We start from the raw sequence: 16,838 nt of genomic DNA on the forward strand, positions 1-16,838 counted from the left end.
GTACTTTTTCTTCGTGAAAAATTGGACTTTGAGGAGCTCTACGCGTCGGCGTGAGCGTTCGGAGGCAGGCAGGTAACGGCGGGAGCACAAGAGCGTGAGAAGAGAGGAGAGAAGCAGATGAGTTAAAAGTGAGCTTTTTGCAAAGTTTCTCGGTCTCTGTACGTGAGTTTTAATAACTATAGGTTTCATACCTACTTTAAAAATATATATAAAGTGTCCTGGCCACTTTTATTTAAATAAACTCACTTAAGAGACTTCTGCGTTGGCACCTGCGATTCAATCTGGAGAAACCGCGTGGAGAGAGAGAGAAATAGAGCTAAGCGTGTGCTCCCTTGTGCCCAACACACAAAGGGCCCTCCACGATGGAGCCAATGCACATCCTCCCCTCCACGCTGGCGTTCCTTCAATCGCTCTGCCTCTTCGTTTTTGCGCAATGCTTCCCTCTTTGTCTTCCCGCGCTACAACAACCTCTCTTCGAGAACCAAGCAGAGAGAGGTAACTCTCTCTTCTTCTCAGGTGTGTGTGTGTGGGTGTGGGTGTGGGTGTGGGTGTGGTAATAAAAAGAGGAAAATGGTATAACCTTTCTATCACCCAAGTGCGGTAGATTGGTTATGCCATTTCCCTCTTGAATGACCAGTCTTGAGTTCAAATCCTCGTCGGCTAGATCTTTAAGGTCTCTTGGAATAGTTTCCTACGACGTTAAAACTCTCTTCTTCTCACATGTGTGTGTCGGTGTGTGTGTGTGCTAATAAAAAGAGGAAAATGGTATAACCTTTCTATAACCCAAGTGTGGTAGATTGGTTATGCCATTTCCCTCTTGAATAACAGGTCTTGAGTTCAACTCCTCGTCGGCTAGATCTTTAAGGTCTCTTGGGATAGTTTCCTACGACGTAAAAACTCCTCCTCCTCTCTCTCTCTCTCTCTCTCTCTCTCTCTCTTTCGGCTTTGCATAGAAGAAGAATACAGAGAGAGATTAAGAAAGGTATTGTATGCTGAATTTAATTATAAATCAGCAAATTAATGAGTGATTTTGTTGCTTTTCATCAAATATCAGCAAAATTAACCAAAAAGCTTTTGATTTTCACCAAAAATCAGCAAAAGGAGCATTAATTTTCACCCGCATGCTTATGACGAGAAGAAAAATCAGTAATTTCAATAATTAGTCATTAAAAATTACACAAAATTGAGGTTATCCGACTCAAACAGATCCATAGGTGTGCACATGGTCCTTCCTACAGCCAAGCCGGCTCCAATACCATGAAACGTACACTCAAAGAGGATCTTCCGGCTACACCGACCGCCTATAGACACGTGTCGGACAAACCACCCGACCATAGCCACCATCTCACAGCACCCAAGTGTTGGGCCAGCGTCCAATGACACATGCGTGCACTTGTAAGACCGAGTGTTTGTCTGCGTGAGGGTTGGTGTTTCTATGTGTGTCTAGTATGTCTGTCATCTGACTCTATGTGTGTAGGTTTGCGTGAGTGTGAGGTTATCTTTTGTGCTTATGTGTTGTGCATGCATGCATGGCTTTGTGGTGCGCTTCTGTGGAGTTCCCCTTGCTCAGCATCGGCTCTCTTAGGTGTCTTTCGGACCTCGGTACTTCTTCTCGCCATCCTCCCTCCTACCGTTTCGGTTTCTTCTTGGTCGCCTAGCGGACTTGGATAGCATAGCTGCCCCTTACCACTTACTTGGAGGTTTCTTCGCTCGAGAGCATTGAGCTGCGTATTTTCCAGAAGCATTGGTGGATGTCCTCTCTCTTCAGCTCTCCATCTAGTTCCCGGGGCACTTTTACCCTCACTCGTAGAGGTTTTCCCATTGGTTTTTTTCAGTTTATAGTTGTTCTAGCCTACGGGCGTTACATTTCAATTGTTCAGTTTCTACTGAGCCTCACCTCCTTGCAGATTCTATGCCTTTGGGTAGCCTTGTCCTTTGCCTTTTGGTGGTTGTATCACATTTACTTCCCTCTAGGTAGGCACCTTTCCGGTGCCTACAAGGGGCCAAAGTAATAAAGAATCAGTGATGTGCTTCTTTTACACACACACACACACACACACAAAGAGAGACGCATGCATGCACGCCTGCGCGAACATACACAGACATGCATGCACTACTGGTGGCCAGTTATAGAAGAAGAAATTGTAAGAGAAAGGACCTTGTTGTGTGCTATGCCTGCAGAACATGTGAAACCAGTCTCTGTCAAAACAGCCTTACGAAGTTCTGCTATAATAATAGCTCCATTAGCCAGCATGCGGTCTTTGGGATCTAAAATACTTCTTGATAGCCAGCCTTTAACTGTTATACTCCATTCTTGACCGACCTAATTTCATCAAAAGAAAAGAGAGGATTAGAAATTCAGCAGACTTAACATTAAAAATTCTGACGAAGCAAGGCCCAAAGTGCAAAATACGTAAGGTCAACTCTATCAATCAACTCAAAAAGAGTCTCCATGTAATAAAGATAGATTTTCATCCTCCTGGCGCACGGTTTTAGATAACTTTGATGCTACTAAACTCAAATCATATGGGTTTGAGATAGAACCTCCAATTAATATTTATCAGTAAGAGAGAGAGAGAGAGAGAGAGAGAGAGAGAGATTTTATTGATGTCTTCTAGGGGCCAAGCTTGGCCTATGAGAAAATCAATGTACAACTGCGGTATCTGCTCTGTCATCCCAGCAACTGGCAAGTCATCTGACAAGGCAGTCACTTCAACAATACCAAATGGAACAGAATCAAAAAACTTGAAGAACTTGAAAGAGATATATATACCTAGATGAATGTTGGATAAGCCCAGATTCACCCTTGAAGGAAAGTGCAAGGTATAGACCCATGGTAGTCACCCACAAGGCAATATAACCATAAATATAACCATGAAAGAGAACACAACAGACAAGAGACAATGAGTTGCAAAGTTCCTCTTCCAAAAGCATTGAACCCTCAACTAGACGCCCCTTGCGGTATTTCTTTATTTCATTGACCGAAAAAATCAAACATCAAAGTTTTCCACATTAACGAAAAGGAAGAAAGAAAGCCTGGGCATGTTTTTCTTGTAAAAAGGCTTTAGACACTACCTGCCACAGCATAAAATGCTATTAACCTAAATCCTCTCTTTGTTGGTTATCTAACGTAAACCAAAGACTCTAGGATTTGGGAGTAAACCAAAAGCTCCACATTTGGTGTACATCTACCTACACCCTAGTTTAAGCGGAGGCTCTCTAGTAGCACCAGGTTGGTTGTGGAGCAAAGTTTACAACCATTGGAGAGCCCACACTCTCCCTATGAATCATCCACCAAGTCACAGCTTGGCCTAATGGAACCCCTGGCCTCTCTTTTATAGGCACAGGTCCAAAAAGCCCCCGAAAGCAACTTTGAAAACCACATTTCTTTGTAAAAGTGCTAAAAAGCACCAAACTCAATTGATCCATAAAACTGGCTGCCTAAAAGCTCTGCCAGTGTAAACTTCAAAAGCGCCACGTCAGCCATCCGTATAGTTTGCCACTTCAGATGTGCGTGACTAGTATGTCATCCCCTCACTATACAGGCCCACAATTTGCTGCGAAAAAATCTAAGAGCCTGCAATGTAATTTTGGTCCTCCAGTTTGGTCCTAGTTAGGCTTGGTTCTTCCTCCTCTCTTCCAGTATAAGTATACCACGTCATCACTTTGTGACATAAACCCCTCCCCCCCAAGAGAAGAGTAATCGCCCCCGATTAGGCCTACAAAACAAATAATGAACATTAAACCAATTCTTCAGAAGACATTGACTTTACTCACCAGTAGGTCACCTTGACAAGACAGTAGAAACACTGTTACAGACTTGGGCACCACAAGTCGGAAATCGGGCACGATACACGAGAGAATTACTTAAAATACTTCACAACTTTATCACACTTCATAAAATAGAGTCGACACGGCCGGCACGTCAGCACAAAACTGAGTGAAAGATGGGCTTATTTAAAGGCCCTTGGCCTCAAAATCAAAAGCAAGTACATGAAAAGCCACAAGCTCAAAAGCATTGGGCTAAAAGCAGCTAGCGAAAATCACGAAAATCCGTACAATTGTCCACCTCAGCATGTCAGTGGGTTGTCCATACACTTTTGCCACGTCATCAATTTGTGACGTAACCCCCTCTTGAAAGAATTGTAATCGCCCTCAATTACGCCTACAAAATCAGACATAAGCCATAAACCAGTTTAGTAGACACTGACTCTAAGTACCGACGCACTAGACGACACAAATCCAGCACTTGTACAAAGTAAACAATCGCATCACATCAGATCACATTCAAACCATATCACATAAAATCCATCCAAATCTAGGACCATGATTCCTGGCAACGTATTTAGCAATCGCATTTAGATCCACACCGGACCTCACTGATGTCGGATTAACTAATTCTTATTGCGAGCATATCCATAGACTTCTCAAGACTGGAATGCTGCAGTCATTTCGTCAATCATTCCATCTTTCAATCCTGCACTCAAGCACAATCACATGTGTGAATAATCAAAAATTAGATTCAGTTCCAGGAATTCCAGTTCATCAATCAGATACGGAGTTCATATTGAACATAGTGTTTCAATCGTTCAGTTCTAGTCTTCTTATTGTTGTGTAGCCATCTCATCCCTAGGAACTGTTGATGCGCTTACCACAGTTTCATTCAATCATTCATCATCATGATTCAAAATTTATGATTCTTATCTAGAATCGTGATCAGGTTCATTTTGGAGTTGTCATTGCTCCCAATTCATTATCATCTCATTCTCGATTTCACCTATTATCTGTACACAAATAGCAAGATCTTCCAGAAAACATTAATTTCATACATAAATCAAAGTCATCTTCGGAAATTTCTCATTTCAAAATTATTCATTCATAAAGTCATAAAACAAAATTCTATCAGCTCAGTAGTATCTTTTTCAAATTTCTATCCAGTATCTGTTCTAGAGCGAGTATCTGCTCACCCAAGTCTATTTCAATCTATCAGTTGTTCTCATTCTTGTGCCTTTTGGGGGCACCACGCAGATATGTGTGCTTGTTCTCCGCAATCAAAACACTTCCCCATTTTGAGGTATTCGTCTCCCTTCCTCTATCAGTCTGGGACGTGCATCTTTCTTTCTTCTGCTTCTGTCATCACTTGTCGAAGGTTGATCTGTTGGATAAGTCAAGTTACCTGAATGGATAGCAAAGCCTTGATTAGCATATCGTTGAAACTTGAAAAAGGTATCAAATTTTATCGCTTGCCTGCCCTCCTTGAATTCTTTGGTCTTCTTGCTCTTATCTTCGAGAAAGTCGTATTGACTGTCTCTATAAAAGTGCTTCCTCTTAGAATAAAACATCTCCTCATCAGAGTCTAAACTCTTAGAAGAGGATAAATCCTCCTTAGAACTATCAAAAAGTTTCCGAGATCTGCGGTATGAATCGAAACAGCTAACACTTGAACTTGAAAGAGAGTACATCACATACTAGACGAGAGACACGCAGTGTCGGAGTTTTGCTTCTAGAAAGTATTGCCCCGCTAGGTGCCTCTCGCATGTGTTTATTATGCACCATGTTCACATAAGACAATAGACATTGCTTCATTACTTGCTCTCTTACCAACGTTCGTTTCATCTATCTGGTTTGATGTTGCTCGTGAATCTTTGTCCCCTTGTAATTGGCTATTCGGAAAGCACTCTCATGCATGTCATCCTCAGCATTTTCAAATGTTTTTCGATACCCTTCGTTACTAGGGTTTTTGGCCTATTTGGACCACAAGGAATGCCTTTATTTTTTATGGTGCAAGTGGTGTTCAAACGCATGTATTCTAGTTGAGAGGTATTCTTCTTTGAAGTGTATATTCCCTCACCATTGATGGAGTCATTCCAATGGCAAATACACAAGTTTGAAAGGATGGCATCTTGGCGGCGACATTCATTGTTTGATTCTCTAGCTTAACGCCTTGCCATGTTGGTCATGGGCTTATCATGTTTTTTTGTTTTGGCAAGAAAAAGGTCCTTCCATTAGTTGAAAAACCTACCCAATGGACTATAAACTGCCCCTACCAGAAAGGGGCTACATCAAAAGGTGGGGAGACTCCCAATGAGAAAACTAGATATGTACAATGATGGCTAAATGAAGATATGGGAGGAGGAAACCACCAGACTGGTGGGCGGTATTGCCATCTAGGTGCCCCATGAGCTGTAGTGAAGAAAGGGCCGGATCGCCAAAACTCAAGAAGACCTCACGGCCCTCTGGCATGCACTCGAAGCTTCTCTAAAAACTCTCAGACTACCCCCTAAGTGTATGAATCAGCTCCAACAAGATGTCTCGTACAATCTCCACCAGTGGGATGGGTCGAGCCTCGAAGATGCGGACATACCGGGCCTCTCCAATTGAACCAAAGTGTCAGGCTACAGATGAGCTCCCAACAACTCTCTCTATCTCTACTCCACTCCTGAGATACAAACTATGTGGCGGGCTGAAGTCTAGGTCGGCCCTCCTGAATCACGATCATCCTGTTGACTTAAGCCATCTCGACACAAAGTGCTATGTTATGTGTAGCGGACTGATTTATGGTGATAACTCATAACTAGTGCTCAATACGTACTCAAGGTTTCTTTAGGTTCATGAGATAGATGTGCGAATGATTGCAAAAGAAGAGAGAGAAGGTTCTATGAGTGATAGAGAGAGAAAGAAGACTAACACCAGATGGGGTCCCAAACCCCCCTCCAAGGGGCCCCCCCTCTCTATCCCTAGAGAGGTATTTACTTTAGATAGCACAAATGCACATACAAAGGTCCTAGATGCTAAGATGCTAACGAGATCTTGCTATTGATTATTGGATCCAAGAGGCCAAGGGCTGAAAATGCAAAACCCTAGTGGAGCTAATGGGATTTGCAACTGACGACAAGGCTATGGGCTGATCTGCTATAGCTGATGTTGAGGGTCCAGATGATGATGGCGGATAAGGGCTGAAATCTGAAAACGTTGGCTTATCTGTGAGCCTATGGGCTGAAAACTATTGTCACTATGGCTGATCTGAGTCTACGAGTGCTAGTCTGGTATTGTTGCATGAAAAACGCTAGGGTTGGTGGTGCTAAAAGAAAAACGCCAAGGGGACGCAGAGGCTATGGCAACAATGCCAGGGTACTGGGCGTGAAGGAGCACTGACTACCCATGTACTAGGTTCTACTCCTCTCCGCCCTCAAAGGGTGAATCCTCGGGCCTCTTATATAGCATTTGATTGTTAGGTTGAGCAGGATCAAGCATAAGGCCCCACGACTGCAATTATTATGCAGAACGTCACTTATTAGTAAGTTAGTAAACCAACTAATAAGAGGTGCTTCATATATTCTATCTAGGCCTGGTACTAGGGACTAAAAGCGACCACTCCCTGGTGCCTACACCTGGCAGACACTAGCGGTAATCATGTGCACGCTAAAGTGCCTGGACATGCACGTCCTAAACACAAGCTCACAAACACTTCCTAGGGTTGTCCTTAACCTTAGGAGTAGGAGTTAGCTTGTCCACATGCACATAGGGTTAGATGTGCACGTGCCATGCTGGGCCCGTGAGAGTGGACCAAGCTCCAACACCCCAAGTGTACTAGCTAATTGTCGAAAGGGCTTTTCATGTTCATTGTTCATGTTCAATATTGGACTTCTAGCCTTTGTACATAGTTGTTTGATTGGTCGTTTGACCATGTACACTCCTTTTTGCTAATCAGTATGGATGAAAGACTTGTACTGAACAGAAAAAAAACACTTGGGAGATTAGATATGGCACGGGAGACACATAATTTCCCTTTGGAAAAGGTTGGCGCTCAAGTTGAGCATCCCTAGTAGTATTTCTTTATTAATTAGTTCAAGAGTCTACAACCGTTTGTGCAAACCTGCAGTCTCTGAACTGAATTACAATGGCACACTACGCTCAGATTTTAAGGCACTGGGTCTTCAAAAGCAACTTTTAAACTCACTCATTAGTTTCACACGGACTAAAAAAGACGAGATTCATCTGCTTTCAAACTGTAGGCCAAAAAGCATCCCAACGTCCTAATCTGCCACGACATCTGTAGTAGGTACGCTGCCACGGAGCTTATCCATAAGCCCTCATATTTATGGCGCGTTTGCATTGCGATTTCAGGTCAAGCCTAAAATCCTCTCCGGTCGAGGCATATGGGTCTCGGCCATTGCTTATGTTTGGGTAGGCTTGGCACGTCAGAGGCTCGTCACATACCTCCTCTTAGAGAAGAGTAATCGTCTTGGATTACATCTACATACACAAAAACTCAAAAGACATTGTTAACAGTAGCTGCTGTCACCAGCGTGTGACTACTATCTATCCTTTTTGTTGATTTCTTTCTTATTATTTATTTACTTTCACTTTTTGGAAACACCCCTCGGGAAATCTAACTGCCCTGCATTGCATAGCTAGTGTGGAACTGTCCAGAGGGAGTCCAGGCCTGAGGGCAAGAGAGCACTAAGGTTGGACAAGGACTATGGTTAGCCAAGTGGGGTCATTGACTAGCCAAAGTGGAATCCTTTGCTACAGAGGCTACATTTCAGTTCTGGATGTGGCCGCAGTGTACAAAGAGGGTCGGATGACCTAGAAAGATACAATGGCAGCATCTCCTAAAATTTAGGTAACTGCTATTTTGGGACCTGAAAATGTGTTGACATCATTACCTCCGGAATGACAAGGGGAACATTTTCTTACTCTGCCGTGAAGTCAACTGGGCAACCGGTTGGGATATTTTTAGACGGCAACCCCGAAACGGGAAAATGCTTATAAATGTGCCAAGTGGCACCTTCTGGTGCACTTGCCTCATGCAACAAGAAGTGGCGCTGAATTTAGGAGGGGGAAATGTTCCCCTTGTCATAACCTCCGGAATGACAAGGGGAACATTTTCTTACTCTGCCGTGAAGTCAACTGGGCAACCGGTTGGGATATTTTTAGACGGCAACCCCGAAACGGGAAAATGCTTATAAATGTGCCAAGTGGCACCTTCTGGTGCACTTGCCTCATGCAACAAGAAGTGGCGCTGAATTTAGGAGGGGGAGAGCCTCATTTTCAGTTTTTGTCACAGGTTAAGAGCTATGGAGTGCTTGCTTTCCCTCTTATGCACAGTGCGGTGCCAGGAGTGATGCCCTGCACGCTACGCAATGCCCTCTCTCTCCCCTTTGGCAGTATGTTATGCCCCTCTAGTGGGCTCTTCATTTGACCAATGTACAGTTGTGTGGGTTCATGCGCGATTGCCGAGGCAAGAGCCTCTTGCACAAGTACTGGATTAGCTAGCGGCTAATCCCCCGCAGGTTCAGGTGAATTCGGAGAGGTTTCACGCCAGAAATCTCGTCCGATTCAAAGGGCAAGTAGCCCTACAGGTGCGGGAGCTTGAGGACTTGCTACGGATGCGACCGGCATGCGAAACAGAGCCCGAAACAGTAAATTACAGCCTGCTGTGTATTTTTGTAGGTTTAGGGTTTTGGCCCTAAACGGACCCTAATACCCCCAGGAGGTTCGGGGACGCAAGGGGACCGCTGTACAGGTGATCTGGCGCATTTTCAGGGCTGAAAACAGAGAATTCAGCGTGCTGCAGATTCTCGCCAGGTTTTGCAAAGTGCCTGTATGCGTCGGGAAAGTCAGTCAATGCGTGGGAATACTAACTGTGAAGGGTCCTAGTACAGTTATGCTGCCGAAATCAGGCCGGAACAGTTGAAATTCAGCCAAGTTTGTGTGGGGCAGCTTGTAGGGATCCACAGCATTTATTCCCTCTTTTAAAGAATAAAGAAATACCGAAAGGGGCGCCTAAGTTAGGGGCCAATCTGGTGTCGGTCTTCTCATACAGGTGCATTCTAGCATCTGTATCTCATTCCCCTCTCTTGTGTCACTATAGCGCAGGTAAAATAGACGACTAATAATGGGTGAAAGCTAAATCAAGGTTTGAAGTAAAGTCTACCGCCCTTTTTGGATTGAACAGGCCGGTTAAAGCTGCCCCATGAAACCGGCTTGTAGACTCACTAAAGGGCGGTAGACTTTGGCATTCACCCGATCTTTACACTCTTTAACTTTACGAGCAAAGGAACTTCACAAACAAACCTGTCTCTAGCCCAATTTCGGCAACATAACAGTTGTAGAAGGCTTCACAAACGAAATCCCCATGCAACAGGTGACTTTCCCGGTGCATTAGCACACTTTTCTAAACCTGGTGAGAAATTACAGCACGCTGAATTCTTTGTTTTCCGACTCTAACTTGCACCAAACACTTGTACAACAATTCCTAGCTTCCTTGAAGCTCCTGAGACTGTTAAGAAAATGAAAGGGCTGTAATTCTCTGTTTTGGGCTCCGTTTTGCATGCCAGTCGCATCCTAGCACGCCCTCGAGTTCCTGCACCTGTAGGGCTACTTTCCCTTTGATTTGGACGAGATTTCTCGCGAGAAACCTCTCGGAATCAGCCTGTACTTGCAGGGGATTAGCAACTAGCTAATCCGGTACCTGTACAAGAGGCTCTTGCCTCAGCAATCGCACATAATCCCACACAACTGTATATACAAATGAGTAGCCCTTAAGCTAGGCATCACGATTCTGTATTCAAAAGGGAGAGAAATGCACGAGAGTGGAATCATCGTGCTACATAGAACAAAGGAGAAGGCAAGCTTTCCATTGAGGCTGTAAACCTGCACCCACTACTCACACACACATTGTAGGCTTCACAATAAAGAAGAAGGCAGCCCAATTCTCAATTTTGGGCGCCCCCAGCTGAGGTGTATTACAAGTGAGTTCTGGAGCTGCCATGTGCCCTTTTGGGTTAATTTCCTAGTACCCATCAACTTATAAAGTGTGTGTGGGGCCTAAATGACTTTGAATTGAGCCTAGCCACCCTTTTACTTCTCAGATTTCAGTGTCGATTGGCCCAACCAACTCGTGGCAACCAGGCCTTCATAGCTATGGGTGAAACTCTTGGCCATCAGCCGTTTCACACTGTACATACAATGTCCGGCCATTTGTGACTTCAAAAAGAGGGTCCCAGAATTTAAATAAAAATCAAGGAAAAAAAACTAACAACTAAAGTTAGTGGTTGTCACAGCCTCCTGACATGCATCTTCCTCTGTGGACAATCTGCAGCAAAATGACCAGGCTGCTCACAAATAAAGCATTTATTCTCAGCCATTAAAGCCTTCTTCGAATGACTTTCGCACAAAAGGCTTCCCTTTCTGTTTCTTTGTCTGTCGTCCAGACATCTCAGCTGAGTCCTTACCCTTCTCTCCCTTTTTTGACCCCTAGGACGCTTCAGGAGTCGCTTTCACAAAGGGCTTCTTTGCTAAATTTTTCTTTGGTTGACCCCCTTTCACATTGCCCTAGAATCCACTATCCTCTCCCTTCAACAAGGCATGACCAATGTTGGCAACTTCATAAGCTGAGTAAGGGTGGCCACTCTGTTCTTTGTATAGTAGTTACTAAGCCCTTTAGGCAGCCCACAACAATACTTCTCAAGTTGCTCTGTCAATGGCACAAACCTATAGGAAATTACTAAAAGCAACATGTAACAGACTTGGACACTCCAAGTCAAGAATCAACCACGACAGCACCAAATAACCACTTCAAAACAATTCACAGATCACAATAGATTTGCACTAGCCCGACGGAGTTCCGTGCCTAGAGATATTGGCCCCAAAGACTAGTGCCCCTTTCGGTATTTCTTTTTATATTAATCAATCATCAAAGTACAAGAGAGCGGTTAGGGTTTCACTCTCAGACTCTGCATCCAGATGCCCTGAGAAGTGCAGCCCTCACCACTAATTTAAAGGTTACAAGGGATGCCCAAAAGCAGAGCCCCAAAAGCTTTAAAAATCAAAAGCATCAGTTCTCTCTCTTAGAGAGAGTCTCTTTTTTTTTTTTAATTAAAAAAAAGCAAGTTCTCTCTCTTTTATGCAAAAAGCAACGCCCAAAAGCTGCCAACGCAAATTGCTGCGCAATTTTCGGAAAATCTGTACACCCCTGCCACGTGGCACTGGCGCCAGAAATTAGGGTTTCAGCCAGCGGTTAGGGTTTCCAGAAATTAGGGTTTGCTGCAAATTAGGGTTTCTTGCAGTTTTTAGGGTTTGCAGGAATTTTAGGGTTTCTGGCAGAAATTAAGGTTTCTCTTGACCGCCACGTCATCACTTTGTGACATACCCCCCTCTTGAAAGCATTGTAATCGACCGCGATTACGCCTGCAAAACCATCTTAGCAGACACTGACTGTTAGTACCTACGTACTAGGAACACACATCTAGCACATGTACAAAATCGACAGTCACATCACACGACATCACAGGACATCACCAAGACATCACAGGACATCACATGACATTCAACATTCATTCGGATCTTAGACCATGATTTATCGGCAATGTAGCTAGCAATCACATCTAGGTCCAATCGGGACCTCAACGATGTCCGATTGACTAACCCCTATTGCAACCATGTCTATTCGAGATCAATCAGGCCAAAATGCTGCAGTCATTTCGGCTATCAGTTCCTGCACTCACAAGAAGTCAAGAACAAATCAGTATCATAATCAGGAATTCCATTTCATAAAGTCATCCAACAGAATACTGTCAGCTCTCAGTATCCCTGAAGCTCAAAGAGACATCAGTGACTTTAGTATCAAAATCGAGGCATCTGTTGACAAAGGAGTGGAGTAACTCCACTCTTGTGCATCCCACTGCACCAGATCTTCGGCCAAGCTGAATTCTGGGTTCCATTTGGAGTAGACTATGCTAAACCAAAAGCATCGAGGTAAAGTTTCACAATCCGAGGAGTATTTGCTAGGTCCTCCTCCTCCATCCACTTCGCATCAAATGCACGAAAGTTATTGAACTTAACCAAGAACTGCCTTCGAACTTTACCTTTCTTCGTATCATTATGTGCCAAAATCTGTTCAGGAACAAGGATCTCCTCGTTTTCTTCCACTTTGGGTTGCTCATCAGGCTCCCCATCATCAGGCACATCACCCTTAACAGGTTTCAAGAGACTCACATGCAATGCATTGTGAATCCTCCAAGTATTTGACAGTTTCAATCGGAAGGAGACATCATTTATCTTGTCAGTAATCTGGAAAGGTCTATAGTATCACATACTAAGCTTTGGAAAAAGCCTCTCCTTTCCCTTTTTCTTTCTTAGGCGTGCCTTCCCAAAAGTAAGAGCACCCAATCATCCTCCTTCAGTTTCCAGTCGCGACGATGGCGATCCGCTGCCTTTTTCTGTCGTTCTTGAGACTCCTGCAAAGTCTCACGAACCTTCGCAAAAGCCGTATCCAAATCTCGCGAATATTCATCCGCTTCAAATTTCTAATCTTTCGTGCTCAGGAAGGATGGAACCTTTGCAGCACTTTCAACAATCTCACATGGCGTCTTCCCGGTCGAAGAGTGTATCGTGTTATTGTAGGCAAATTCCACCAAAGGTAAGTTCTTTTCCCATTGAGTCTTCTGATGCGAGATACAAGACTTCAATAAATCTAAAATCACTGAATTGGCAATCTCAGATTGCCCGTCAGTCTGCAAGTGGAACGATGACGAGAACTGCAACCGCGTGCCTATGTTCTCCCAAATTGCCTTCCAAAACAAACTCATAAATCTGGGGTCTCTGTCGGAGACAATCGTCTCAGGCGTGCCATGTAATCGGAAAATCATCGTGATCATTCTGTATTCTCGGGAGATCAAAAAAGATGAAATCCATTTCAATATTTTCCCAGGGGCGGGTGGGTATGGGTAAAGGCTGTAACAATCCCTGTGCCTTATGCCTATCAAACTTGACCTTCTGGCATACCAAGCAACTGCGCACAAACTCTTCCACATCCTTCTTCAGTCTCCGCCAAAAGAAATCTCTCTCTACCCCTTTCATGGTGGTAGCAATTCCGCGCTGACCCGTAAAAGGTGGACAGTGGCAATCAATCATAACCTTTTCCCTCAACTGCTGTGTAACGCACAACATAGTCTTTTTCATCAAGTAGGCTTCCCGAAGGGAGTATCCCGCTATTGTCTCCCCATCTCGTATCCGTGTGAAATTATCTGCAAAATCTGTATCTGTGGCATACTGATCGACCATATCCTCGAAGCTCCTATGATGTATCGCGGAAATAGCCAGAACCAACGGTTTTCGAGACAAAGCAATCGCCACCACATTCTTCTGTCCCTGCACATGGACAATCTGGAAGTGGAACTGTGACAAGATGTTCACCCACCGCATCTGCTTTTCCGAAAGCTGCTTCTGTGACAAGAAGTAGTAGCGCCAACTCTGATGGTCTGTAAAGACAGTGAAATCCGCTCCGAGTAGGTAATGCCGCCACTGAGCAAGAGCGTGGATAACCGCCAAAAGCTCTTTCCCATAGATTTGTGCTGTCATCTCCGGCCTAGAGAACAAACGGCTCTCGTAAGCTATGACATGGTCTTCTTGCATCAAGACCGTACCCAGACTACGACCACAAGCATCACAATATACTTCAAATGACTTCTGCAAGTCCGGCAAAGTCAAAATAGGTCCCGTAGTCAATTTCTCTTTCAATGTCTGAAAGGCAGTCACCTCTGTGGGTCCCCACGAAAAAGGTACTCCTTTCTCTGTCAAGGTATGCAAAGGGGAAGCAACCTCTGCAAACTTTCGTATGAACCGCCTGTACTACAAACACAGTCCCAAGAAGCTTCTAACTTCATGGACATTCCTCAAATCGGCCAATCACGGATAGTCTCTATCTTGGCCGGGTTCATTTGCACTCCTGCTGTTGACACAATGTGTCCCAAAAAATGTATCTCTGGTAGGAAAAATTCACTTTTCGTAGCATTAATCACTAATGTGTGTTCTCGTAATGCCTGAAAGACTTGAAGCAGATGATCTCTGTGTTCTGCCTCATTCTTGGAGAAAACAATGATGTCGTCAAAGAAAATGCCAACAAATAGCCTGTACTCTCGAAAAATCCTATCCATCGTCCGGTTAAATGTCGCAGGAGCATTGGTTAAGCCAAAAGGCATCACCCAAAACTCAAATAACCCAAAAGTCGTCCGAAAAGCTGTCTTGTAGACATCTCCTGGCGCTATCCTGATCTGATGATATCCACTCTTCAAGTCAATCCTGCTAAAGCACGAGGATCCCTGTAACCTATCGAGTATATCATCGATCCTAGGAATCGGAAATCTGTTCTTGATGGTGATTTCGTTAAAAGTGCTATAATCGATGCACATTCTCCAAGATCCGTCTTTCTTCAAAACCAACAACACTGGAGAGCAATACGGTGAAGTACTAGGCTGGACAAGAACCTTTTCCAAGAGGTCTTTCACTGAGTTCATAATCTTTTCATTCTGTACTCAGCTCACACGATAAGGTGGCCGATTCGGTGGCGTGCTTCCAGATATCAGATCAATGGTTTGATCTTAAAGCCCTCTGAAAAGCAATCGGCATGAGTGTGGAGAAAAATCTTGGCGTTCTTTTGATCAGGTCAAAACATATTCAACCTTTATCCATCGTTCAGTTCTCTTCCAAAAGAATGAGTAAGAAAACTGAAGTTCATCAAGTACAATCTCTAAGCCCTTCATTTATCAAAGTCGCTTTCTCGGCCCGATAGTCAACCACAGCGTAGTTCTTGTGGTACCAAGGGATCCCGAGTAGAACGTCACTCGCCTGCCCTGAACACCCCTGTCATTGCAAACCAAAAGTCTTTCTACTTTCATTCCCAAAAGTCTGTTCGGCTCGTTGTGTCATGGCCTCATCTGTGGGGTAGGTCAAACTGCCAGAGTGAATGGCAAAGCCCCGCTTCGCATGACTCATCAACTCCTGAATAGAAGCTGACTTCTATTCCAAGCAGTGATCTCGGATCTCTGTAGGTAGACTCAAGGTAAACCGCTCAATCTGTTCTCTGAACGAGATCTTCTTGAATGAAGAGGCGGGTAGAAAAGAGTTCCAGAATCTTTCACAATAAGCATTGATTGTATCTTTCTTGGTCATCCGACGATGGTTCCAAGCAACTCGTGCATCTCGTTCATATTTTTGCGTCAACCAAGAAGAAATAAAAAGCTTCTTAAATTTCATCCATTTAACTCGCGCAGTCTTGTTTAAAAGAAGCGTGGACCACCAAGTACGAGCATTCCCCTTAAAGTAAGAGGCAGCTCTCCGAATCTTGGAGTGCTTTGAATAGCGTCCTCCCACGAAAGCGATGTCAAACTGCTGAAAAAAAGACACAGCCTTCGAAGCATCCGAGTATCCTGAAAAAGTATCAAACTTGATCGAGTGGCCACCTTCCTTAAACTCTCGGACTTTCTTGCTTTTATCTTCGAGAAGGTCATACTGGTTGGCTTTGTAAAAATTCTTCTTGTTCGCATAAAACTTTTCGTCATCGGAATCTGAGCTGTCTGTAGACGAGTCCTCAGTAGAACTGTTAGTCTCTGGGTGAGATGTAGCCTTCTTTGCCTTTTTCTTGCCCTTTCCGAAGCTTTGTGTCTTGCTTCGCTTTTTGCTTTTTCTGTCTTCTTTGCTCTAATCCGAGGAGCTAGAAGAACTCTCAGAAGAAGAAGAGGAAGAACTGGGTACTCCTTCAAACTTGACGCGCTTCTTCAATTGCTTTGCCTTGTCAAATGTCGACTGACGACCCAAATATCCCGGGAAGTCAGTGCTTTTCTTCTGCTTTTTGTCGTGCTTTTTGGCTTTCTTTTGCACGTCAAAAAGCTGAGCAATCCGTGCATCAACCACGTTCTCCAGTTCCTTCTCCGTATATTTCTTGGAGGCAGAAGGTTTCTTGAGAGAGGGTTTCGGGAGTGGTGTTGTGGTTCTCTGCCACTCCGTCTGTACCTCTTCCAAAGAGGTCTGGTTCATATATTTTGCCATCTTCG

At 44.2% G+C, this 16,838-nt stretch overlaps 1 protein-coding gene across 8 annotated transcripts in view; it reads right to left on the bottom strand.

Annotated features, from left to right (window-relative positions):
- Nucleotides 1-16,838, bottom strand: part of LOC147446300 (DNA polymerase eta-like) — a 204,276-nt gene that overhangs the window by 68,725 nt on the left and 118,713 nt on the right. For 5 of the 8 annotated variants that reach the window (XM_086525557.1, XM_086525558.1, XM_086525555.1 and 2 more), the window contains one exon: nucleotides 2,159-2,323. The exons of 2 other annotated variants lie outside the window; for them this stretch is intronic. In XM_086525557.1, coding sequence (XP_086381683.1) covers nucleotides 2,159-2,323 — 165 coding nt within the window. Of the gene's footprint in view, nucleotides 1-2,158; nucleotides 2,324-4,059; nucleotides 4,172-16,838 lie in introns of those variants that run through there. One more of the 8 variants, XM_086525562.1, reaches the window with a different exon arrangement.

The sequence above is a fragment of the Adiantum capillus-veneris genome, chromosome 12, assembly GCF_014529385.1.
Source record: "Adiantum capillus-veneris isolate H3 chromosome 12, ASM1452938v2, whole genome shotgun sequence".
NCBI lineage: Eukaryota > Viridiplantae > Streptophyta > Polypodiopsida > Polypodiales > Pteridaceae > Adiantum > Adiantum capillus-veneris.